At 44.0% G+C, this 27,095-nt stretch overlaps 2 protein-coding genes across 3 annotated transcripts in view; one reads left to right on the top strand and one right to left on the bottom strand.

Moving 5' to 3' along the window:
* Positions 1-7,375, top strand: part of Rhbdl3 (rhomboid like 3) — a 45,535-nt gene extending 38,160 nt beyond the window's left edge. For both annotated transcript variants that reach the window (XM_047542815.1, XM_047542813.1), the window contains 2 exons: positions 4,322-4,382; positions 7,097-7,375. In XM_047542815.1, coding sequence (XP_047398771.1) covers positions 4,322-4,382; positions 7,097-7,368 — 333 coding nt within the window. In that variant the 3' untranslated portion in view covers positions 7,369-7,375. The remainder of the gene's footprint in view (positions 1-4,321; positions 4,383-7,096) is intronic.
* An 8,431-nt stretch (positions 7,376-15,806) lies between these two features.
* Positions 15,807-25,906, bottom strand: C3H17orf75 (chromosome 3 C17orf75 homolog). The gene is made up of 10 exons (XM_047546579.1): positions 25,686-25,906; positions 24,895-24,975; positions 21,916-22,041; positions 20,060-20,203; positions 19,757-19,814; positions 18,811-18,930; positions 18,050-18,114; positions 17,756-17,892; positions 16,710-16,813; positions 15,807-16,192 (listed from the first exon to the last, which is right to left on the bottom strand). Exons 1-10 carry the CDS (start codon positions 25,823-25,825, stop codon positions 15,977-15,979), a joined length of 1,191 nt encoding a protein of 396 aa, XP_047402535.1. The 5' UTR covers positions 25,826-25,906; the 3' UTR covers positions 15,807-15,976.
* Between the last annotated feature and the right edge of the window lie 1,189 nt (positions 25,907-27,095).

Raw genomic sequence — 27,095 nt, forward strand, 5'->3', positions numbered from 1 at the left:
TGGGAAGGGTTGACTTTCTAGTTTAACCCCTCAGCTGCTAGGAGACAGGTCATTTACTGTCAGCTTTGGGGGCAGCTGGCTCAGACAGAACCGGCAGATGGACTGTGACCCTAACTCTGAAGTGTGGGGGATGTAGCCCTGTACTGGGAACCCTAGCAGCTCACCACAAACTCAGTATGACCTTGAACTAGCCCTCCTAGGTCCTCAGTTTCTTCTTCCCTAAAGTGCTGGGCAGAGGGTTGGACTGAATCAGCTTGGCAAACTCCAGTGCTTCTGGCTGGGGGCCAGGCATGTATTATCAGCTCATGCAGCTAGCTTGGGAATGCTCAGGCCAAACAGGAGCTCCCCTGCTCTGTCCAGGGCCATTTGGATTCTGAATTTTTGCAGCCATTCTTCAGGAAAACTCACTGTCTTTGCACCACATCTAAATACTAATATCAGACATTTATATGACACCCACTATATGACCAGAGGTTAGTGCTTTACATATATTTATTTCATCCTTATAATCACCTGATGAGGTAGGTAATTGACATGAGTACTCTTGTTATCTCAAATTCACAAATGAGGGCACTTCAGAATAAGGAATTCTGGCCTACCCTACCAGTGACTGGACCAGACTAAGAATGTGGGTGGTGCTTTCAAAGATTGATCCCACATCAGGCCCAGAGAGGTCACAGAGACAGAGGACCTCAACACGGGGGAGCACTGAGACCTAATTTACTTTGCCTGCCACTATCACTCAGGACAAGTGAAAGAGACACTGTCTTCAGAGAAGATACTCAGAGACTTTGCTGAGGAACAGGGATATTAGAAGCATTCTCTTTGTAATGGTGATGAATGCGCCTGTGACTGCTTGGCCATTTCAGATGTACGGCTCACTGACATTCCATCACCCTATCTCCAGGACTTTTTCATCTTCCTAAACTGAAACTCTGTACCCATTAAACACTTAACTCCTCATATCCCGTTCTCCCAGTCCCTGACAACCACCGTTCTACTTCCTGCCTCTGTGAATTTGACTACTCTAGGTACTTCACACAAGTCAAATCATACAGTATTTGCCTTTTTTGTAATTGGCTTATTTCACTCAGCATAACATTAAGGTTCATCCATGTTGTAGCCTGTGCCAGAATTCTTTTATTACCATTGAGTAATATGTCACGTTTATGTGTGTGTCTATGTATTTTGTTTATTCACCCATCGATAGACACTTGGGTTGCTTCTACCTTTTGACTGTTGTGAATACTTCTACTATGAACATGGGTTTCACTTTTTTTTTTTTTTTGGTACTAGGGATTGAACCCAGAGGCACTTACCCACTGAGCCACATCCCCAGCCCTTTTAACTTTGTATTTTGAGACAGGGTCTTGCTAAGTTGCTATTATTGAGGCTGACTTTAAACTTGTGATTCTCTTGCCTCAGCCTCTCCAGCCTCTGGGATTGTAGGCATGTGCCACAGCACCCAGCTGGGTCTCACTTTTATGTATGTATGTATTTATTTATTTTTGGTACCAGGAATTGAACCTAGGGGCACTTAACCACTGAGTCACATCCCCAGCCCTTTTTTTAAATTTAGAGACAGAGTCTTGATGAGTTGCTAAGGACCTCACTAAGTTATTGAGGCTCGTTTTAAATTCGTGATCTCTTGTCTCAGCCTCCCAAGTAGCTGGGATTATAGGCATGTGCCACTCTGCCTGGCTGGGTCTCACTTTTAATGACAAATAAAGACCCATGAATAGCTGGGCATAGTGGTGCACACCTTACAGTCCCAGCTACTGAAGAGTCTAAGGCAGGCTGATTGCTTGAGGCCAGCCTCAGCAACATAGCGAGACCCTTTCTCAAAATATTAAAAAACAGCAACAAAACAAACAAACAAAAAACCAGACATGTAGGTGGATATAGCCAGAAGGCAGAACCTAGAGAACATCAGGAAGAACTTTTCAGTGATGAGAGCTCTTTCCCGGGCTGCCAGGAAATAGTGAGCTTCCCTTTACAGGGCCTGAGAGCTATCTTGTTGGCTACTTGACAGCAGTTTTCCCACCTTGGGAGGAGAAGGCTGGCTGGCTAGTGATGCCGGAGGTCCCTCTGAAGCCTTCAGCCTGGAGGGGAGCTGGTGGGCCTCCCACCTCCAGCCAATTGAGCTGGCTCAGATTGTTGCTCAGTCCAGTTGGGGTAATGACTCCTGTTTTGTTCCTTCTCTCATGAGGTCCCTTTGTGGACAGAGATGAGCAGGGGATGGTGTTATCCTGCCATCTGCTTTTTAGCATAGAACCTATTGATACCACCGTGTACCGATGACGAGTTCTGCTCCTTCTAATGTTGAAGATTGAACACTAGAGAAGCACACCAAGACAAGCATATTAAGCAGGTTTTATTTAAAGGTAATAATACAGACTTCTCCTGGCAGGAAGAAGGGGGCCATGGCTGATGTTCCAAAAGTCCCCAGAAGTGAGCGCACTCTACATCTTTTATAGGTTAAAGTCTCTTTTGTTCTCCAGTTCTCTCCCCCCTAATCTCTCCTTCCTGCCTACGTGACTAGGCCTGGTTTTGCATTAAGTGAGAAACCATGGGCAGGGGGAGGGCCAGGGTGATTCAGGCAGATAAGGGCCCAGGGGGCACCAATTACTAGCCCCTTGTTTGCAGTCCTTGATAAAGGCAGGTAATTTTGGTAATCAATGGGCTCCGGAGATCCTTGACGTTCCATTCTTCCAGGGGCAGTCTCCAACTTCCAGAGGCAGATGGCTTTATGGCTTCCATTTCCTCGATTTGACCCGATCTCCTCTTTCTACACTAACTACCAGTTCTTAATTCTGGCTTCACTATCCTTCAAGCAAAGATTAGACTTTCCACCTACAGAGGGGCCACATGTTGCCCAGCCCCTCTTTTGTGAAGCAGGGCTTATTGGTCAGTGAAGAACAGTGGGGAAACAGGGAGAGAGGGCAAGGAGCCGAATCCTGCAAGGATTTCTCCCTCTTTTTGGCAGCTTCCCTGCTTGCTCTGCTGGCGCTTTCATAGATGGTATTGTCCATGCCAGTATTCAGGGTCTCCTTGAATTTAAACTTAAGGGATGTTCTTGTCACCTCAAAGGAGTGTGAGATGTGTCCTGGAGGGGAACCTGGGACAGCCAGCCAGGCAGATTGGATGGGTGGGAGAGAACAAGTCTCCACTGGCTACCCTGGTGCCTCCTTCCAGGAAGATCACAGGCTCATTCTGTGCTTGTGTGCACACACATCTGTATAAATGGAATAAGGCTTTGTGCTGCAGGAGTGCCCTCAAAGGAACCCTGTGGGAAAGTCTTTTGTCAAGTGAAACATCCTTTTGTATGGTTACCAGCCTTAGTGGATCTGAGTTTTCTGGGATTCTCTGCGGGGGAGAGAGACTTGTTTGGAAGCCATTTGGCTCACCCTTTTCCCAATACCTGATTCTCCTCTGGAGCTTTCTGTCTGAGTGATGTGAAGTCCCTGTTTGGAACCCTTGGTGATGGGAAACTCACTGCCCCCATGCTGGATCATTCCATCTTTGGATAGTTCTGCTTATCAGAAGTGGAAACTTACCTTAAGCTAAAAAATACATCTCTGGGAAGTTTTTGTCCACAGAGTCTCCTGCTGCAGTTTGTGCTGAGTGAGTCCTTTCCTGGTGTTGACTCACTTGATACTTGATGATAGTGAACTTGACACATGAGTCTTTGGGCTGAAAGATCCCAGTTTTCCCATTTGTTCCTCATAGGCAGGATTCTTTTATCATCCTGATGATGATGGTTCTGTTTTGATTTGCTTGCTGTGCTAGTCCACGTCATGCCCCATCATGTCCCTTGTCAACTGTGCACACAGTGCTGTCTCAGGTGCTGTCTGAGGAGGATGACAGAGGTTCTGCTCCTTAGATGTAGATTCCCTACCTCTGTTAGTGCAGCTCAAGAGTTTTTATGACAGGGATAAACTTATCATTGTCCAAAATTGCAGAAGTCCTGCTGGTTGTAATCCCAGCGGCTAGGGAGGCTGAGGCAGGAAGATTGCAAGTTCAAAGTCAGCCTTAGCAACTTAGCAAGACCCTAAGCAACTCAGCAAGACCCTGTCTCTAAATAAAATGCAGTAAAGAGCTGGGAATGTGACTCAGAGTTTAAGCACCCTTCCCTGGGTTCAATCCCTGGTACAAAAAAAAAAAAAAAAAAAAAAAGCCTGCTGGTATAGTCTGCTACTAAGCCACAACCCTATCATTCAGGAGTTCACAGAGGTGATTTCTTTAAATGTCAGGTTTTCATGCATACCTACAGAGGAGTGGCCTGATCTGCAAATAATTAATCTCTCTTCTTTTTCTCTAGAACTGGTCAGGCATGAAGTGCCAATTCAAGTTGCTACGCATGGCTGTGGCCTTGATCTGTAGTAAGTACTGGTGGGACAGGCTCGGGGAAAATGGCAGGCACTGGGTCCTAGGGATACAGAGATGTCACAGTCCTTGCCTTTCAGGGGCAAACAAAGGCTTGTGATCAAGAAAAAAAAAAAAAAAGAGAGAGAGAGAGACATATCAGTAATAGACAACAAGGTGGGGGTGTGAGAAAATCTGTCCCTCTGCACTGCTTCTTAGCCCTTCTTCATCTTTTTATGGATACAAACTATGCAAACAGAAAAGGGCTCCATAACCAGAACCCAGATCAAGAGAAATAACTTGACCTTTTGAGTCAGGGAGTTGATTGTTTGAGATCTCCTGTTGGAAGTCAGAAATCCCTTCCTCGGGATACATGTGTATCATACATGTGCCCACATGTGCAAACACACATGCACATTAGTTTTATCAGGCTCACAAACTGTAGCTGATCCATGAGTCCCTGTGAGCAGGATGTGGTGGGGTCTGTAGTCAGGAGAGGTCAATTCTCCCTACAGAGGTCATGTGAGTGTTAAAGACAAGCGGGTGTCCAGTGGGTAGATGAGGTGCAAGAGGCATGTTGAGCAGAGGTGCAACATAAACTGAAGACCAGGTGGGTGTGCAGGCTGACAGAACTCACTAATGAGGCTTGGAACTCTGTGTGGCTGTGACAGGTGATAAAGCTAGTAAGATTGTAGAAGTCAAATCGAAATGGCTTTAAAGGAAAGAAAAAAAAAGTACTACCTCCCCAGTGCACTGGGAGGCTAGTGGAGGACTCTGTAAGAGGGAGAAACAGATTGAGGTTTAGAAAATCAGTCAGGTTGCAATGCAGAGAATGGAGAGAGTAGTGAGGGGTTATGAGACCAGAGGCCATGGGCTTGTCCTGATTCTGAACAGAAGCAACAAAGGTGGGAAGAGAGAAGGGAGACACATGCTTTCTCCTTTGGTCCTCAGAACATGTCTACAGAGAGCATATCATTAGGTTAAGTTACAAGTCGAAACTCAGGGTTCAGAGAGGTAAGCTTCTGGCTCAGCATTGCCCAGCAAAGAGGCGATAAATCCAGCATTCATAGCAACCTGCACTGTTTCTAATGTCCCACGCTTTGGCCAAGCTGAGCAGTGAGCACCTCTGCTTTCTCAGCCTGGGTCAGCTTCCTGGATGGGATGAGAGGAGACTGAGCCAGAAGAAGCACAGCTGGAGGGCCAGGCCTGTGAGGGCTCTGCTCTAATGTATTTCCACACTCCTCAGCTCTCACCCTGCACTGCCCCAGACCCGCTGCAGGGCCCTCGGGTCAGTTTCCTGGATGGGATGAGAGGATTTCTTATCCCAGAGGGCTTTCCAGCCTTAGGACCCTTAGACTGAGCCAGGGCAGCAGGATGCCAGGGCAGGGGGCATGGGTGTGGTGAGCATAGCTCCTGTGTCTGCTCAGACTCTGCTTTTTGCCTGCTTTTGAAGAAGAAAAGAGACGCATGAGTCGTGCTGTTTATAAACGCCCAACCCTAAGCATTATAAAAACTAAAATGTTGTTTTGGCGTTGGGAACCATCGGTTTTTATCCTCCTTTATTGAACCCAGGACCTGCTCAGCAGAGGCAGAAAGGCTGCACCGGGGCTTGGGTACGGTGGGGGAGCTGAGTGTCTGTCCCCAGCTGCTCCTTTTCCACCACCTATTGGCCATCTGTGGAGTTGCAGGGCCAACACAGAAGGTGGGGCAGTCCCCCAGGGGAGTGAGTGCAGGTCCCTGGAAGTTCTGGCTTCCCTGAGTGTTGGAGTAGAGAGAGGCCCTCTGGGTAACTAAATGGTCATGGAACAACTACAGTCTTCCCCTCAAAGGGCTTTCTTTCTGTAGATTTGCCTTGGTTTCCTCATCTGTTAAGTGGGGATAAGAATACCTTTGCTCTCCGAGCTGCTTTGGTACTTGTCCTTTCAAGACATCCCTATTTGGCCCACCCAGAAGAAGGAAGGATTCGAGAGCAGATGGTGGCATCTTAGAATTGTTTCAGGGAGAAAGTCCAGAAAATTGCTGCAGGGAGGGTGGAGTTGGAATGGCTTACTTCCAACCCTTCTTTGCCCTGGTCCCCCTCTGTCCCTTCCTTCTAACCACAAAAGCAGTGGTTCTGAGAGTTTTCTGAGGGTTCTGAGATAATGCATGAAAACACGTTATGGACTGAAAAGTGCTGGGCACATATTGAAGTTGCTAATAACGCTCCACCAATGCGGCCTGGTGCATTGAGACTGAGGCTTACATGGATGGAAAAATGGGGGTTCGAGCCCCAGGACTCTGTGTAACCACAGATATGCAAGGGCCTTGGGCTTGTGTGCAGTCTCTGCCCTCTGCCAGGAACACCCTCCTCGGGCCCTCATGGCGAGGACCCTCTCAGTATTCAGATCACAGAGCAAAGGTTGTTTCCAGAGGGACCTACTGGAGTCCCCAAAGAGTCCCCTTCCTTACACCCAGCATTGACTGTACGTCACCTATCTTCCCCCATAGATGTATCTCTTAATGAAATTGCCCTATGTGTGTAATCGTTCACTGGCTTTTCGCCAGGCCCTGTGAGCTCTGGGAGAACAGTTTTGTCCGTCTCCTTGATTACTGTATTCCCCATGCATAGGTGGTACCCGGCCTCATGGCAGTGAATGAATTAACCAGGGTGGCGGGCTGGGGTGCAAGGCCTCGCCCTGCAGCCCCTGACCAGGACCCTCCTGTGACTTCTCTATGCTTCCTCCTCCTGCAGTGAGTATGGAGTTCGGGCGGGCCGTGTGGCTCCGCTTCCACCCGTCGGCCTATCCCCCGTGCCCTCACCCAAGCTTCGTGGCACACTTGGGTGGTGTGGCTGTGGGCATCACCCTGGGCGTGGTGGTCCTGAGGAACTATGAACAGAGGCTGCAGGACCAGTCGCTGTGGTGGATCTTTGTGGCCATGTACACCATCTTCGTGCTGTTTGCCGTCTTCTGGAACATTTTTGCCTATACTCTGCTGGACTTGAAGCTACCACCACCCCCCTAAGGGGCTGGAGGGCGGAGGAGGGGAGGGGAGGGAGAAGCAGCATCCAGAGGGAGCACCTGAATCTTTTTCTCATCACCAGCTCAGAGAAGCCAGGGAGGAAAGGACAAAGACTCCAGCCGCTGCGATATTTGTGTTTTGATATGGGCACAGGGTGGGGCTCTTTTCTGAAAGGCACTGAAGGAGGAGTTGGATGTGGCTGCTGTCATTTTTCTAGGCTGTTCTGGTGACATCAGGCCAGGGTAAAGGCCTGGGGCTGGGTGAGAGAAGCTGCCCAGTGGGCTGACTTGTTCCTGTGGTTTCATGTGCTGCTCTCCCTGTCACAGATTGGGCAGCAGCTTCCTCCCTCATCCTCCGTCCCAAGAGACCCTAAGAGACACAGGAAGGTCTGAGGGTTGCTGTGGCCAGCACCGTTCCCTCTGTTTACTTTATTTATTTACATTTTTTGGTACTGGGGATGGAACCCAGGGACACTTTACCACTAAGCCACATCCCCAGCCCTCTTTTTTTTTTACTTTGAGGCAGGGTCTTGCTAAGTTACTTAGGGCCTCACTAAGTTGTTGAAGCTGGCCTTAGATTTGCAATCCTCCTGCTTCAGCTTCCCAACTTGCTGGGGTTACAGGCATGTGCCACCATACCCAGCACAGTGTTCCCTCTGGAGTTCTGGGGTGAGAAGAGGGCCCAGTGGTAGATGTGTTGACTTTAACCTGGGAGAGACTGGGGTGCCCTCCTGGGCCAGCCAACAGGCACTGGGGCACGACCTCTAGGGCCTGGGCTGGACAGGGAGATGCTGTAAGCTCCAGACCCCACTCTTGCCCTGGGGGACAGTGAGAGGGCCCCAAGCTGCGGGAATAAACTTGAGCCCAGGTTCCCCCTGGGAGGTCCCAGGACTAGCTTTCAACATCTCCCTCCCTTTCATCCTGAATGCTGACATCACACACCAGCCACCCAGCAGCTGCACCTGCCCTGACTTTAGGGTCTATTCTTTCCCTTCTACTGCCCTGACCCTACTTTGTGCCTGTCCTTTTGGCATGGAGATAGTGTTCAGGTGTGAGTGAGTGTGTGTGTGTGTGTGTGTGTGTATGTGTGTCTAGGGAAAGATGATGTGAGACAAGGTGGAGCCTGGAGGGGAAGTTATGTAAGTAGTGGGCCCGTGAGGGTCTAGTCTAAGAGGAGGTAGGATGGGGTGCCCTTCTGAACTGTGGTGTGGTTGCTGAGTGTCCTTGTTTTTAGAAAAGCCTACCTCCCTTGTTTCCCATCTTCTGTCCCTTCCAGACCCTCCCTGAGCATCACAGATCTGCAGGAAAACTGTCTGTGCTGTGGGATGATCTTGGGCCCACTCAGCCCTTGGATTGCTAAGAAGTGCATCCAAGCTCTGCTCTATTCTACCTCTGGGATGGCTTCCAGATCCGAAAATGTCCTGTCCTGTTCTGTCTCCCTTACAAGAGAATTTTTGGGGGTGTGCAAGAGAGGATGAGGCAGGATGATTGAGGCCAGGTGTCCACTGGAGTTAGGGGGACAGGTGGCTGCAGTGAAAGACATTTTACTTTAGGTGGAGCATTGCTCCAGAGGAACCTTGTTGGGGGCTTGGGTGAGTGTCCTGGGCAAGAGTAGCCTGTAGGTGCAGCTGCTTACAGCTGGGAGGGAACTGAGGATTATGGAGTCCCTCTCACCCCCACGTCACACGTAGGAAAATGAGGCTGGGGGAATGACTTTCCCCACCCTCACCCACACCCCAGCAGCCCCAGGTGCCAGGACAGGAGGTGAGAGTGAAGCCCTGCCTCCCAGCAGGGCCCCAGGTGCCTCTCCCCTCCAGGAAGGGATGGCAGCATCAGCCTGCACTAGAGGAGCCGCTGCAGCCCTCAGTGGAGGGTGCGAGGTGGGTGACCTCTGACGAAATCTGTCGTTCCCTTTATACTGCTTTGGAACTCTCAACCCCCAGCAGCCTGGCAGGACAAAGAACCCCAGGACTGGAGGCAGAGGGGCTGCAGGGTCAAGGGCAGGAGTGTGAGCTGCCTTCCATAAGCCTGGGGCCCAGTAGAGCCCCGTGTGCAGTGAGGTACAGCCAGCCAGGCAAGTGTTTAGGGGTTTTGGGCCCCTGTAGCTTCCTGACCAGTAACTGCATGGAAGTGGGTAGGTCTTTCTACCTAGGGACACACCCACTGATAGTCTATGCCAGGCCCTTCCCCATTGTTGCCCAGCACTAAATATACTGTCCTGGTCCCCAGTGTGTGGCTTCTAAGGTCACGCTTCACTGTGCCAGTACTGCCAGGGACTGCCAGCCTGAGGCCACGTGGGCTGAGTTGCATCAGCCTGGAGCATCTTTTCTGTGTCCTGCCTGCCATTCACTACACTGTGAGAGGTGCAGGTGAAAGGATCTGCTTCCTAGCAGAGGACGCTGAGGCCGTGGAGCCGGGGCGAGGACCTGAGTAAGGATCACGAGGGGCCAGGGCCCATTGCCTCTGCCACAGGCTACAGCAGCAGCTAAGCTTGAATGCTGCCATCCCTTGCTGGAGGGAAGAGGCAGAGCTTCTGCTCCAGACTCCTGTCCTGGCACCTGGGGTTGCTGGGATGAAGGTGGAACAAGCAGAGAACCACCTTGTCTTTGTCAGGTGTGGCCCAAAAGGCAGTGAACTAGAGACTAGTGAGCCCTCAGAGAAGCCTCCTGCTCCTTCTGGGCTTCAAGTGAAAGCTTGTTTCTGGAAAGGGCAGTATTCTACCTCCCACCTCTCACCTTGTCCTCGGGGGCCTGGCGCTCTGGAAGGGAGTCTCATCCAGAACCCAGGCCACCAGCACCAGCTGTTGCCTGCCAGCGTGCCCACCTACACCATCTTTTAGCCATCACTCCCCAGCAGAGCCATAGAGTAGACAGTGGAGGCACTTCACAAGACCCAGACGGGTTTCCTCTCAGTGTCTGGCCTCAGGAGGTGACCATGCTCCTGTGTCCCCCCAACCCTCAGCAGCATTTGCCCAACCGGCCTCCGGCCTCTTCCCTTTCTCCCACCTTCCCCTCCAGAGTGGCTACCAGCCAGGATGCTGGCAAGTGGAGGGCCATGTGACTCTTCAGGCTGGTCGAGGCAGGTCAGCCTTCTATCCACAGCACAGGGAAACCGAAAGCTGGGGAATCCCCAAACAGCAGCCACAGGCTCGCTGGCTCGTTCAACTGGAGAGGAATCTCAGAAGCTGGGGAAGGGAAAATAGGCCTTCAACGGAGAGATTTCACTTTAATGACACCATTCATCACTCGTTTTTTAATTAGGAAAAGCTCCCTAATGAGGCTCTTTTGGCAGCTAATGGGACTCTCAATTTCCTTGAGAACCATTATTGCCCAGAGCATTAGGGGAACCATAGCTCACCAAACCGGGATCTTCCTCCAGCCTCCGGTTCAGTTGGCACATAATGCAGAGAGCCTGGTGCCACGGAATCCCTGTACCGCATCATTCACGTTGCTCCCAGGCTGGCTGCAGAGCACCGACTGATTCTCCTCTGCCTTAAAAACAGTGCCCGACAGTGAACTGCCCCTCCAAGGACTTGAGTAAGTGGGATAGAAAAAAAAAAAAGAAAACACAAACTGCAATGTTGGTTTCTAAATATTTTTGTATTGTGTACATTCTGTATATTTTTGTTGTAACATATTATTTGAACACAGATTCCATTAAAGATTTTTTTTTTTAAGTCATTGGTTATTCAGGATGTGACTTGAGGGTTGGCATGGGAACCTCTTTTGTCTGGGCCTGATTCAGGGTGGCTGGGAGGGAGACAGTGAGGAACAGTGGTGGCCGATTGACGATTCATAAATACAGATGGGGCATCAGTGTTTGGAACCAGTTTTTCTAACTCAGTGCTACTTCACTGAATTGCTGGACTCCGGAGTGGTTGGTGAAAGCTGATTGCTCTTCCCATAAAATGCACATATGTAGACCATTCTGTGGATGATTGTGGGGGTAGGTGGCAGTGAATGAGGAAATGCATCCCTGGCTGCAGGTCAGGACCCTCTGTGCCAGCATCCTGGTGGGTGCCCTGCCCTCCCTCCCACTCATGTACCTCTAGGACAGATTAATACTGTAATCATTATGAAATCTTGGAAATATCCTAGGGACTTCCTTCTCCATCTGAGTAGACTAGTCTTCAGATCCTTCTAGGGGCCATCAGCATCTTCATCTTGAGGGACAGGATTGTTCTCAGGGTAAGGAGGGTAAGACCAGTTCACATATAGACAGGGAAATTAAAGGAGCCTGACTGTTAGGGGTGAAGTCGGGCTGGGAAGTTAAGCAGTCAGGCTGGCTTTGAACAGGTGAGGCCTGGGAAATGAAGAGTTTCCACTAACTTTTCTAAATTGGTGCCAGTGTGTGTAATGCTGTCGTTCTGTTTCAGTTTGAAGATTAAACTGCCTGTTAAATTCAGCATGAGGGTTGTTTCCCCAAGTGTTCTTTTATGTCAGTTTCCTGTGTATTCTTTTGATATATTTCTAAATGCTGCAGAAGCCACCCCAGAACAAATAGAGTGCAGTTCAGGCTTAACAGTGAAAGGAATCACTTCTAGTTGGAGTGTGGATTACCGACTTCCCTAGAAGGAAAAACCAGGAGCCTATCTGAGCACAGGTGTTTCAGTAAGTCAGTTCCAGGCTCCAGTATCTGAAGCATTTCAAGGCAAGCTCCTTGGGGAGGAGGCATTAGGCCTTCCATTTCACTTTTTACTTTTCTGGTTCCTCCCTCTATCAAATTCTCGTTTTTCCAATAACTTAATAAGGTATAATAATAAGTATATAAATATTAAAAAAAAAAAAAAAAAAAACAGGGCTAGAGATGTGATTCTGGTAAAATGCTTGCCTGGCATGTGCAAGGCCCTGGGTTCAATCTCTAGTACTACAAAAGAAACAACAATTTTGCCAGGTGTGGGGGCACATACCTGAAATTCCAGTGACTTGGGAGGCTGAGGCAGGAGGATTGCAAATTTGAGGCCAGCCTCAGCAACTTAGCAAGACCCTATCTCAAAATAAAAAATACAAAGGGCTGGAGATGTAGCTCAGTGATAAAGTGTCCCTGGGTTCAATCTCTAGAACTGAAAGAAAGAAAACAAAAACAATTTTACTGAGCACCTACTATGAGCTAGGCACTGAAGTAAACATTTCACAGCTACTTTATATGAAGTGGGTATAAATAGCCCCATGGTTTATACACAAGGGGAAGGTTTAGAGTAGTTTAGTCACTTGCTCGTAATTGATGGCACGGCTGGATTCCTACCCAAGATGTCTGGTTCAATGCTGTCAGTCCTTAGATATTTGTATAGGACTTTAAAAACACTAAACATAGATGTGTCAGAATGTTTATTTAAAGGGCAAATCTCATTGCATTAGGGCTATGACCATTCAGTAATAGTAAATAAACCTTGGAACATTTGCTTGGAGTTCACTTAATAGGCCCTCTACTTGTCAGCCCTCCCAGAAGTAGCTTAGAAGAAAACCCACAGCTGTCGATCCATCAACCCCAATTTCCAGAATCTTGGCATTTATGCCACCTCAGCAATCTGTCCACATGATTCAAAGTCTCTGAGGCAGGTAGGAACTTCAGCAGTTAAGAGAACTGAGCTGCTCTGAGACGGCCAAGTAGAAAGATTGCATCAAAACCAGTGGAGTTTCTGTTAACTGAGAAAGCACATGGTTAGGAAAACGCAATCCTACTAACTGAATCTTATTTCTTGAGAAGTCTGCAGTCTTGCCTAGCATCTGGTATAAGTGATCCTCTGGTAAAGGACAGGCATTCTGTCACAGTTAACAATGAGAATGAAAGGATGTGACTTGGGCTACTGCATTCTACAGGTGTAACTTAACTGAACAGTGAATAAAACACTGTGATAGAAATTGCTCTTACACTTCCTGGTGCCTCCTACAGGATGCAGAAAGGTGTATCTCAGCAGGTAATTTGATTTTCTCCAACACATTCTTAGTATAACAAGTTCCCCCACAAACTTGCTGGGAATAAATACAAATGTAAGGCCTGCTGAGCTTATGAAGTGAAAATGGCTGTCTTGGTTAGAAGCTAGGTTTTATTACAAATACAATTACAGATAAACGGACCATTTTTGGTACATGATAAACATTTTATCTGTGTATAACACATAAAGAATACATAAATTTATTCGTCTGAACAAATACTTTTTACAACTTTATTATTATTATTTTGCAGTACCGTGGATCAAACTCAGGGGCCCTTACTGAGCTATATCCCAGCCCTTTTTTTTTTTTTATTTTCAAACAGGGTCTCACAAATTTCCCAGGCTGAGCTCAAACTTTGAATCCTCCTCCTCCCTTAACCTCAGTAGCTGGGATTACAGGTTTGTGCCACCACACCTGGCACTTTTTATGACTTTAAACATTAATACATTAGCTTATTAAAATGTGAATACAGTACATGTTTCTTGACATGAGCTGAGTTTCTTCTCATGATGAACACAACATTCAATTCCATGACATCCTTTTCTTTGTCTATAATAGTGATATAGAATGTCAGACTTATTTTAAAAATAAGATTACTGTCTACAACTATGTAATATAGTGAGTGTACATTACAAAAAATACATATATACAGACAATATATAATTATACTTTGCCTATATCCATAAATAAGTTGAAGCAGATAATACATTTGCTTTATCGTTATTTTTGTAGTACTGGGGATTGAATTCAGGGGTACTTTTCTCCTGGGCTATAATCCTTGTCCTTTTATTTTGAGACACTGTGGTCTTGCTAAGTTGCCCAGACTGGCCTTGAACTTGTGATCCTCCTGCCTCAATCTCCCAAGTTGCTGGGATTAAAAGTGTGCACCACTGTGCCCAACAATCCATTTGCTTTTAAAAGCCATTTACAACATGAACTCTTGAATGACATACAAATTTATAAATGAAAAATATATTTTACAGACTCAAAATGTTGATTATTTAAAAAACTGATTTCCAACTGGGCAACCAAGTGCATTCGAAAAAGAAAACAAAACAAGAAAAAAAGGAAAATGATAGATTCTAGAGATTCCAGGATAATGTCATAAAATTGCTTATCTTTCATAGTCATCCTGAATACTATTAAAAAAAATGCTTAGATTTTTTTCCCATACAACCTATAATCCAAGTTATTAAACTTTAAAACCATATGGAAGCATTTATGAAGATCTTGAATTGTATTTCTCATTAAACAAAAAGTAAGGGCTTGGTGAATCATGTCCCTAGACTGACTTCTGTAGAGGAGAAAGCAGAAGGCCATTGTCAGTCATTTTGAAAGTTAAAACTCAGCACTTAATGTGAATTTACAGCCATTTATGAGTTGCTCAGTTTTACAGGCTTGTGTTCCTCTGAACATCCTGAAGGCAGTGACAACATAAGACTTCTGATCTTCTAAACAAAAATCATTATCAAATGAATTTATTAAAGAGCTATGCAGAACAAATATGTGTGTGGCTACCGTTGGCTTCCATGGGAATTATAAATGGCTAGCTGAGAGCACTTTGAATTGATTCAGAGTAAAACAATCTGAGGCGTGTAACAAATGTACAAAAAATAAAATCAATGAGTAACTCTGATAGGAAGAATCTGTTTGCATTCCTTATCTTACAGTTTGTTTGTAAAACTTATGTACTTTGTTTATTCAACACTGTTTAAAAACTCTGGCATTTTCATGTAAAAGGGAAAAAAAATACTGGCAAATATCTGTGAACAAATTAATGAAGAAAAGTGGTGATGGGCGCCAGTTCTGCAGCAGCTTTCCATCAGGACTAACGTTTTATCTTGAAGCTAGTGCATCTATTTTTGAAGCTTATGTAATTTCTTATACACTTATGATTTATTTGCATATTGACTTAAAAGCTGGTTTCATCATCCAAGCCAACAATTAATCAGACAAAAAAAAAAAAAAAAAAGAAAGTGCATCAGGTACCCACAGGATGCATGAATCTATGAAATGGTGCAGTGGTGCTAATCCTCCTATGACTGGGATTACATTTTTTAAAAAAAAAAACTACAATCTATTGAGAAAGAAGTTCTATGATCTTTTCTGGGAAGAAAAATTGTAAATACTGCAGCAAACTTCTGAGAGAAGCCACAAAAGTACCTCTGAAGTTTTTAAGGCAACACATTCATTTTTTATTATTTATTTAGGTACCAGGGATTGAATCAAGGAGCACTTCACCACTGAACCACATCCCCAGCCCTTTTTATATTTAATTTAGAGACAGGGTCTCGCTATGTTGCTTAGGGCCCTTACTAATGAGGCTGGCTTTGAACCAAGTGATCCTCCTGCCACAGCCTCCCTAATCACGGGGATTACAGGTGTGCATCACCACATCCACCTTAGACAACACATTTCTGAAGTTTAGAATTTATGGGACCAGCAATAGACTAAAATTCCACAATTCTAACATGCATCTCGATATAGGACTCCATAAAGACATTCCTCAGATTTTTATGTTTAATTAAGTTAAAATTTAAAGTACAAAAAGAAAAAATATCTGGTAAGATTCAAATAATCCTAAATAGTAATCCTATGAACAATTATTAACAACTGCAATTTCAAACACCAAGGCTTGAACACACAACTTCACGAAGCAGTTGTCTCAAAACATGATCAAAAACCTTGGGCAAGAGCTTCTTTCATGAATTCTTCAAGGACAGCTACCACATTTTTGGCTTCAGGCATTTCTTCGTGTTCCACTTTAACAATCTTCAAAAGGATATCTCCGCTACCACAGTTCTTTAGGAACATGTAACATTTAAACAAAGCATAATGATTCATTTCTGCCTGTCGGATAAATCTCTTCAAATTGTTTGTGTCTTGTATGGCCTAGAAAAAGATTACCTAGTTAAATATGTGTTTAGTGAGATAATAATGAAGCTTGAAAAATACCTCCTATCCAGCTGAGAACTCAATATATGTTCTCAACTGTTTGCTTTTCGTTTTAAACATTTCTATCATCTTTATTGTTAATATGCTTCACCTTTGGCAGAGTCAAATCTTATATAGAAAGTAAAAATATTTGAAAAAAATCTCCTAAACAAGGTGACAATACTCCCATCAGAATTTTGAACCACTTTTTTTGTGCTTTGCAACTAAAATACATCACTAAGCTTCCTTAATATAAGTAAGCATTCAACCCAATTTACTGGAAGTGATGAAATTATATGTATGCAGAAGCTATTGAAAAATTAAAAGCAAATGCTTTCTGATGATTTCATTTTGAGAATATCTTATTTAATAGACATCACAACTGTAAAACAGATTTGTTATCCTATCACTGGTACTAATTAAAATTCAGACAAAAAAATTGTATGTGGCCCTTGGCACATAGCCAATTAATTACCTTTAATTTAAAGTTCTCCAGTACTTGTCGGAACAGAAAAGGGTTACCCCCTTCGGCACCATTTAAAAAAGCCTGCATCCAATCCTCACAAAACCGGTTGCTTCCTACAAAATATTTAGAGAAATTAAATAAAAAATAATGCCATTCTACAAAATACAAGACAGTTATTTCTTTATAATGTGTTTATAATGAACTTTTCAAATATTAAATATTTTTATAATATTTATTTATAAAAAAAAGTGTGCTCCCTATATGGTTAAGAAATACGAAGATGGTTGAAGCCCCTCACATGCCTCAGTCACATCCCCTTCTTTTCCCATCAGAAAGGATTATCATTCCCACATAGTTCTCTAAAATTTTGCTATATCCCTTTGTATCTCTAAGCCTATGTGTTATTATTTTGCATATGTTAAAACCTTTATGTATCTATTTTGTTGTTGTTGTTGTTGTTTTTGGTACCAGGGATTGAACCAGGTACTACTGAGGCACATCCCCAGACCTTTTTATTTTTTGAAACAGGGTCTCACTAAGTTGCTTATGTCCTCACTAAATTGCTGAGACTGGCCTTGAACTTGCAATCCTCCTGCCTCTGTCTCATGAGTCGTTGAGATTATAGGTGTGCACCGCCATGCCCAGCCCTTTATATATTTTTTCATTGTTTTTCACTGAATAATATGTTTGAGAGCTATTCTAACGTAGGTCATCTCTGGTACGTTCATTTTCAACTGCTCTATAATATGCCATAGCATGTATCACCAGTGTTGTACACATTTAAGTTATTCCCGATTTTTTGTAATTTCAAATAATGTTTTTATGAATATTTTTGTATTTGTCTCCTTGTACACACATATATGAGTTTCTCTGTATATCTAGGAGTGGAATTGCTAGGCATTACTTCATTTCCATGTTTCTAGAATTACTATTATTTCAGCTAGCTTGGGATAGCCATGAACAACTGTACAAGGTAGGCAAGAAGGATATGTTTGTATCCTTTATTTTCAATGCAAAGAGGGAGACTCACGAGAAGTCCAGAGATTATGGCTCACCTGCATTGGAGAACTTAGGCTGAGAGCCACTGCAATCGATGACTACTGACTTATGCTGCTGTTCTGTCATGGCCATGCACAAAGATGTCATGGTGCCTTCATGAATTAGTCCCTGAAGACTGGCCACACTTAGAAACCTGCCAAACACACAAGACTTTTTTCACAAACGGTATTGGACTCTGGGAGGGAGAAAACGGAATCATTCTGCACTGGAGCAGGGAGGGTTTTAAAAAAAACGTATAAGTCAGGCTTGCTGTGGAAAAGATTCTCCTTTGCAAAAACTATGTTCTTTACCTGTTAATGTCTCTCTTTGTTTTTTCATCTGATTCTTTAACCTCAACAGGAGTATAACTCAAAGCCTATGAGAGAAAAATAAAGCCTGATTGATATGTCTTCCAGTTTCCCTTATTGAGCAGCCACTCATGACCAAATGTCACCACTCCCAGTAACCACCTTACCAGACAATGATTAATGGGCATAGCCCATAAGCTCTCCAGAGCCTGGTTTAGCAGCTCCTTGCTAAATTTTTATATAGTTAAAATCACTAGAATTTTGTTTTCCTTTACAAAATATTTTGGAAATTACCTCTCTTAGATCATTTCAGAAAGTAATTATTTAAAAATATTTTATCCTATTAGGAAGACTCAGTAGGCATTTGCAATTCAATTTTACCTTTGTAAATAATCTTCTAGATCTGAATAAATAAAGTGTGCTCTATCCTGACAGCAAGCATAGTTTAAATGAATGGGGAAAAAGTAATATTCAGAGAAAGTGAATATGTCTCCAGATAATCCAAACTCTAACCAGCCATGGTGCATGCCTGTAATATCAGATACTGGGGAGGCTAAGATAGGAGGGGTGCAAGTTCAAGGACAGCCTGGTCAATTTAAAGACCCTATCTTAAAAACAAAAAGGGCTGGGGATGTAGCTCAGTGACACAGCACTTGCCTGGCAAGCACGAGGCCCTGGATTCAATCCCCAGTACCTCAAAAAATAAAAAACTCTGCCAAAGTGATTCTCGATTAAGGAAATGCTCATGTTTGGGCAATACTTACCGCATGTAGCAGAAAGGTAAGTTTCTCCTGAAAAAGAAGAACAACCCTTTGGATTGGGCAAACAACATCCTCAAACCAGTTGTTCAGATAAGCCTTGGTGTGGTTTTCCAGGCCCCTTTCCTAGATCAAGAGAGAACATCATTGCTTTAATACTGCATAAGCCTTCCTGTTATGGACTTTTTCCCTCCACCATACTAACAGTGAAAACTAGGACAGACACCTCCTTTTTAAAGCTAATACCACCAATTCAAAAAAAGGAATTGTGATACAGCTTTCCTGGGAGCCTGAATTAGTAGAGTCCCATGCTATTCTTCTTTGGGAGGAGTTGGGCATTTACATGGCCATCTTTCCCCACTGCATTGGTGGTTCTCTCAATTTATCTGCATTGTCCCAGCACCTGGTATAGTGTCTGAAACATGCACAGCAAGACCTTATTGACTACTGAATGACTAAAGGGATGTAAATAGGTAAGCTATTTGTACTCAAAAGGTTAAGAAAAAGAAAGAACTCATCAAAACTCAAGTCTACTTCTCAGACATGCCATCATGAGCACATCTGGCTTTCAGCTGTGCTGCTTTCTGGAGACTAGTGTCACACAGTAAGAGCCCCAGTCTGAGAAAGCAGCTTCCCCATACTTGAATCCCTGGCTCATCCCTAATCCATTCCTTCCTTTCTTCCTGCAGTATCTTGGATGAACATGACAAATAAAAGGAACTATTGTTATGGATAATGCTGATAAATTTATGAGAGTCGTAACTTCAACAACTGCTCCAAGTTGAAAGCATAGTTTTTAAAAAGGTTTGGATAAATTAGTCAATGGACAGCCTATAAGGTAAAGTTTTTAGAATTCAGTTGTCTTTCTATCTTCCTATATGACTTGACAAGTACAGAAGCCATGGTTGATTAATCATTTCAGTCTTATAGAATTTTAAATCTATTATCTTACCTCACAATTCATGTTATTTTTTAGCCCTTGAATGTACTTGTCCAGTTCAAGCCTGAAAGTACATTCTTAAGGAAGTAATAAAGAGTGAATAATCAAGACAATGTCTTATCTCTCAACAGGAAATGTGAAATTGCTCAAATAACACAAACTGTAAATTAAAACAAGCCAAGGCAAATGGCCACAGGAGGTATGAAATTCAAGCACATATGTAAGGGCAGAGAAGCTTGGAGAGGATGTAGATAACTCCTCTACTTGCCTCCCCACATTCTCCTTCCTGATTCCCTAGGACCAAAGAAAGGATATAGCTCAAGGCCTTTTTCAGAACCTCCTAAAAAACAGACCACATACTCTGAAGTGTTACATTCAGAGCCCACTGTTGCTGTTTCAGGAAGCAGTTTTTCTTGTTGGAAAAGGCAATAATAACAACCAACTTGATAACCTGGAATTCTGAAAAAGAAAAGAGTAAAATGTAATATTTTGGTAACTCAGGCACCTTATTCTGTGAACTACTCTGAACCCTGGTCATCTTGATCTAGCAATACCTTTAGACTGCCCACTACTTCAGAGTTTCTCAGACCTGTCAGTTTACTCTTAACAGCAGAGGAACATGAATGTACACCCTAGATGGGCTTTAGCTAAAGTAGCCCCTAACAGAGATGAACTTTTCTTTGAATTCTCCTATGTTGTGTGAAAATTTTAGGCAAATTTCACTCTTGTTCATAGTATACACGTATTTACATGAATGTAAACATATTCCTTGAAATTATGGCATTTGCTGGTATATGGATGGAACTGGAAGACTATCATGCTAAGTGAAATAAGCCAATCTCAAAAAACCAAAGGCCAATGTTCTCTCAGATATGTGGACGCTAACACACAAGTAGGGTGAGGGAGTAAGGGAAGAATAGAAGTACTTTGGATTAGACAGAGGTGAATGAACGGAAGGGAGTGGGATAGGAATATGAAAGAAGAATGAATCGGACATAACTTTCCTATGTTCATATATGAATACACAACCAGTATAACTCCACATCATGTACAACCACAAGAAGGGGAAGGTATACTCTAGGTATGTATAATATGTCAAAATACACTCTACTGTCATGTATGTCTAAAAAGAATAAAAAGAATATTACTCAGCCATAAAGAATGATGGCATTTGCAGGCAAATGGATGAAATTGGAGAATATCATGCTAAGTGAGATAAGCCAATATCAAAAAACCAAAGGTCGAATGATCTCGCTGATAAGCAGATGATGACACATAATGGGGGGTGGGAGGGGTTAGGGTTAGGGAGGGGGGCAAGAATGGAGGAAGGAAGGACTGTATAGAGGGAAAAGAGGGGTGGGAGGGGTGGGGGAAGGGAAAAAAAAAACAGAATGAATCAAACATTACCCTATGTAAATTTATGATTACACAAATGGTATGCCTTTACTCCATGTAACATGAAACAACATGTATTCCATTTGTTTATAATAAAAAGTAAATAAATAAATAAAAAAACAAGAGAGAGCTTTACAGAGTTGTAAAAAAAAATAAATAAATAAAAAGAAGAAAAAATAATATTCCTCCACTTCCCCAACCCTTCACAAATCACTGATGCTCCAGGCAGATGATCCAGGTTTGTCCCGTGGCCTTATGCTTGGGCCATGGCCTCATACTCTTATATGCCAGCTTCATGATCTGAAGCGAATTATAATCAAGAGGTGTAATGGAAAGGCAACTGGACTTGGACTGAGAATGCCTATGTTTAAACCTGAACTCCACCAAGGTACCCAGCCCTGTAACCTTAGGCAGCCCATTTAACTTCTCTGAGTTTATTTCCTTACTTGAAAAATGCAAATAAAAGTACTGCTGTATCTCCTCTTTGTAAGGAGAAATGTACCAAAGTTTGGGAAAACATTTTATAACTGTAAAATATGCAATTTTGGTTTTAACTCTTCTAAGTACAGAACTATATAAAGTACATGTAGGTGCCAGTGTCTCTACATTCAGTTAATCCCATTCCACAAAGGTTTATGTGTGAATCTCAGCACTTGGATTGCTAGAAAACAACAATAAACTGGGCAATTCTAGTAGGAGAAATTTTAGAGTTTCCCATCACTTCTCACATTTAGCTCAGAAACAAAAACTCAGGACACAGCACATTTTGCACTTACCTCAGCTCTATAGATGCAACATTACCCAGCCCTTCAAAGATGGCTCCCTTTGAAAGACGCTTAGCAATGAAACTGCGCAGCTCTGGCTCCACTTCAGATGGCAAATTAGTATCCACCAAGGAGAGGCTTAACAAATGAAAGACATACATTCTTTACCAGTGTACTAGTGCATTCACAACCATGAGTCAGACAGAATGAGACAAAAGTCAGAGTCTCTCTTAAGGACCTAAGAAGGCTATCTACCTGACCCATTGGTTAGTGCCATAGTTTGGATTTAGAAAGTCCCCCAAAGGCCTATATGCTAACAGTTTGGTGCTACTGGGAGGTGGGGGCCTTGTTGGAGAAAATTAGGTCATTGGGGCATTCATTGGGGGCATGCCCATGATGGGGATATTATGATCCTGGCCGCCGCTGCCGCCTCTTCCTCCTCCTCCTCCTCTCTCTCTTGCTTTGTAGCAGCCGTGAGGTAAACAGGCTTCTCTGCCATGTGCCCCTGCCATGATGTAGTGCCAGAGGCTCAAAGGCAATGGGCTGAAACCTCTGAAACCGTGAGCCAAAATGAACCTTTCCTCCTTCAGTTGATTATTTCAGCATTCTGTGAGTAACTGAAAGTTGAGCAACAACAGTAAGGCCTCTAGGAATGTACGTCATCAAGTGTGACCTATTATCAAACAGTTTAAAATATTACTATCTTTCCAGCTTGTTCTCTCCAATCCTGGCACACCACTGGAATCTTTTTTTTTTTTCCCCCTTTGGTACTGAGATCTAACTAGGGGGACTTTGCCACTGAACTACAACCCCAGCCCTTTTTTATTTTTTTATTTTGAAAAAGGGTCTCATTAAGTGGCTGAGGCTGGCCTGGAACTTGTGTCCCTCCTGTCTCAGCCTCCTGAGTCACTGGGATTACAGGTGTGCACCACCATACCTGGTACGCACCACCACACCTGGTTCGCCACTGGAATCTTGAACCCACTGATTCTCTTCTTCACAGTGCCTCAAGTTTCTCCTCTCCTCACTTACTCTCTTCTTACTCAGCTTAAATTTGCTGGTCAGTATTATAATCACACCCCTGCACACATTCTTCTTTTTTTCCTTTTCAACTTTATTGAAGTATAATTGATATATAAAAATTGAGTACTGGGCTGGGGTTCTGGCTCAGTGGTAGAGTGCTTGCCGAGCACCTGTGAGGCACTGGGTTTGATCCTCAGCACCACATAAAAATAAATAAATGAAATAAAGGTTTTGTGTCCATCTACAACTAAAAAACAATATTAAAAAAAATGAGTACTGTGCACATTCTCCTTCAACTGCTTTGTTTTCACCTCACTGAATACTTAGCAAAACTTCAGCCCTAGTTAGTCCAGTTCTCCACCTACTCTGCAACCAAACAGTGGAATGTGTTTGGATAAAAGTCCATGTCCATGGTATTGAGATTCATGTTAAATTAATGATACTGGATTCAAGCAGCCCTAACTGCTGTCCAGTTGTCACTATAGTCTACTATGTCACTATTTCCTACCTTCTCTTTCCAAAATTCTCCATCCTCCTACTCTCCATAAATAAACACAGCAGCTTGGTGTCTCTGAATTAAAAAACACAATTTCAATTTTAGATTAGAATATAAATAAAAGCTACTTATATTCTAACTTGAATATTCAGAAAGAAAAGGTCTTTTTTAAAGTTTTGGTTTTTTTTTTTTTTTTTTTTTTTTTTTTAGTTGTAGATGGACACAATACCTTTATTTTATTTATTTATTTATTGGGTACCGGGGATTGAACTCAGGGGCACTCAACCACTGAGCTACATCCCCAGTCCTATTTTGTATTTTATTTAGAGACAAGGTCTTACTGAGTTGTCACTCACTTTTGCTGAGGCTGGCTTTGAACTTGTGATTCTCCTGCCTCAGCCTCCCAAGCCGCTGGGGGATTACAGTCGTGCGCCACTGCGCCCAGCATTATTTATTTTTATGTGGTGCTAAGAGTTGAATTCAGTGCCTCGTACATGCTAGACAAGCCCTTTTCCACTAAGCTACAACCCCAGACCAAAGGTCTTCTATCACCAGCCTTCACAATAGAGAATATGAACCCAATACTTCTCCAGGTCTTTTGTTTTAATTTATACTATGGAAAATTTAACATAAAAAGTAGAACAGTAAGTTCTTATGTTCCCATGAGCAAGTTTCAACAGTTATCAGCTCATGGCCACCTTATTTCATCTTTACACACATACTATTCCCCCAATCTCAGATAATTCTGCAGCATGTCCCAGAAATGACTTCATACATTAATTTCTTACTATATATTTCTAAAAGATGAAGGATTTTTGTTTTGTTTCTGGTGTGGGGAGCAAACCCAGGGCCTCATGAGTGCTAGGCGAGTGCTCTACCACTGAGCTACATGACCAGCCCCAGGACTTTAAAATGTGTACATACATATTACTATGACACATGAAAAATTCCTTAAATCATCCATTTTTAAATATTTTTGTACTGCATCTAATTTTGCATTAAGTGTCAAGGTGCATTCATTCATGCATTTAATAACAATGTATTAAATGTCTACCTTGTGCCAGGCACTACTCAAAGGACAAGACAGGGAGACATCAATGAGATAATCCTGCTATCCTGGAGTTTACATTCTAGTGTATGGTAGAAGAGCTACTAAAGAATATTCAAAGTGGGGAGGGAAAAAGGGCTTAAATTCAAATCTTGATATCAATCTGATATTGAAATTTTTACTGAAATTCTAACTAAAGAACAGTTCTCTCTGGTTAATCACAGGGGTACTATTAGTATTTGGATTTGCCCCTGCCTCCAGTGAATGCCCCAAGAGGAAATCAAGAGAGGTTCCTAAGGAATAGAAGGAACTGCTAGTTTGACTCAGAGAAAGTTCAGTGGAAACCGTGTACCTACTGACATCTATAGGCCAGAGATGCACAGAAGATAGAACACATTATGGGTTATGGGAAAGCTGTTTTTACCTGAAATCATCACCAGAGGGAGTTTCCAAATTTGTGCCACTTGGGCTTCCATCATCACTGTCCCCACGTTGCTGTGCCAATCTACAAGCCAAAAAAGCAATAGTGCTATCAATTACGGGCTCCCACAGCTGGAGTTCTAGCAAGCAGGGTAGGGCGAGGAGTCAACTAAAAAGCTGCAAGGTTAAAGTGCATGGGTCCTCTATTGCCTCGCCTCAAGGCAGGGAAAACCCATAAAACAGAGCTGACAAGCACCTTCTCTCGCCAGGTTACCTACGGGGTGCAGGAAAGGCCTAACATAAAGATTAAAGAAGCGCCTCTTTAAAACAACAACAACCAGAATGCATAGGGCCAAGAGAGAGCCCCTGGAACATCAGCCAGGAGGAGAAAAAAGATGCAGCAGGACAAAGAAAATCGGTGTGTGTGTGGGGGAAGTGACGGAAATTGGGTAAAGTGGGGAGATAGTGACCAGAGGACAGGAGATGGGAATTGAAATTACTGAGCATGCAGGAACTTCACTAAACAAACGGCCGGGGCGAGAGGCCCGACCGAGATGACACAGGGGCAAGGACAGCAGAGGCTTGGGAAGGCCAGGCATAAAATCCGGGCTAGCAGCCGGGAAGAACGGAGTGAGACCTGGAGGGCCCTTCGGGCCAGAGACCTCGGCTGAGAGAGGAGAAGATGGCGTTTGGGAGCTGCCAGGCCGCCGGGCCGGGGAAGGGGCGTAAAGCCGGGCGGCGGGCCCGGGGTGGGTCCGCAGGGGCGGCCGGGCAGGCCAGGCCAGGCGCCGGCACCTGCTTCCGCGGTAGCTGTAGAGACAGTAGTGGCTGCTGGGCGGCGGCTCGAGTTTCCGCTCCTCTGCAGAGCCACCCTCCTCGCTGCTCTCTAGCTCCTTTTCATCCCCATCCAGCGATTCCTGCAAAGACGGGAGCATCGCTGCGGCCTCGGAGCAGTCCTGTGTCGCCGCCAAACCGATCCCCCGCGGCCGTACAGTCCTCAGTGGCCAGGCTCGACCGGCTCCCCGCCCTCGTACACCTGCGTTCCGCTGGTTTCCCTGGCCCCGGGGCCAGGAAGCTGGTCAGGGGTGGAAGGCGTTTTTCCGGGAAGGATCCAGCAGGCGTCCTGCGTTCCCCCTCACCAAAAAGCTTTTACTTTTTCTTTTTCTACTGGGGACTGAACTCCGGGGGCCCTTAACCACTGAACCACATCCCTAGTCATTTTTATTTTGAGACAGGGTCTCGCTAAATTGCTGAGGGCCTAGCTAAATTGCTGAAGCTGGCCTGGAACTCAGAATCCTCCTGCCTCAGCCTCCCGAGCCATTGGGATTTCAGGCGTGCCACCAACCAGTTTTTATTTTTGTTATTTTTATGGGTTGATTGGTTATTGATTGCTGTGCTGGGAATCAAACCCAGAGCCTCTGGTATGCTAGGCAAGTGCTCTACCACTGAGCTATATTGCTGATCTCAAACTTGGAATCCTCCTGCCTCAGCCTCTGGAGTATCTGGGATTACAGGTGTGTGTCACCGCGCGGGGCTTTTATAGCTAACATTTATTGAACATTTATTCTGTGTGAGAATTCTTTTAAGTGCTTCACAAATATTAACTCGTTCTACTCTTCCAACCCCGTAAGGTGGATATTATTGTCCACTTTACAGAGGAGTAACCCTGAGGCTGAAGTTACTTGTCCCCAGCCCATAGCTAATAAGTGGCAGAATAGAATTCTAACCTAAAAACTCTGGCTTTAGAACTTACTTATTTTTTCTTTTGGTGCTGGGGATGGAACCCAGGGTTGGTGTGTACTAAATATACTTTGAACTTAAGAGCTATATCCCCAGCCCCTGAATCTAGAACTCTAAATACCAAAGAAATGAGTTAAGGGTGACTTCTTGACATAATATTATGTTTTAAAATCATTTAATTGGATGGTTTTTAATTTCAGTGGCATGTTTGTTTGGTTTCCATATTTTGAGATATGGAACTTTTCCTCTAGTTCTCAAACATTTTCATAGGCTTTTTTAAAAAAGCACTATATGTCCATGGGATGGATATGCCAATGGTGCATATTGAAGAAAACAGGTTTTTCCAAGATGGGATTTTAGAGCCAAAACAACTTGAACTAAAATTCCAGTGCTACCACTGACTAAGGTGTATGATTTTGGGCAGTTTAGTAAATCAGCCTGTATCTCAGTTTTCTCATGTGTGAA

This window comes from Sciurus carolinensis, chromosome 3 (assembly GCF_902686445.1).
Source record: "Sciurus carolinensis chromosome 3, mSciCar1.2, whole genome shotgun sequence".
NCBI lineage: Eukaryota > Metazoa > Chordata > Mammalia > Rodentia > Sciuridae > Sciurus > Sciurus carolinensis.

Coding starts and splice junctions, on each gene's coding strand:
- C3H17orf75 (XM_047546579.1), bottom strand. CDS start 25,825: ATGCTCCCGTCTTTGCAGGAATCGCTGGATGGGGATGAAAAGGAGCTA. Junction 16,814..17,755: donor GCCTAAGTTCTCCAATGCAG/GTGAGCCATAAT, acceptor AATATTTTGTAG/GAAGCAACCGGTTTTGTGAG. Junction 16,193..16,709: donor TGGAGAACTTTAAATTAAAG/GTAATTAATTGG, acceptor ATCTTTTTCTAG/GCCATACAAGACACAAACAA.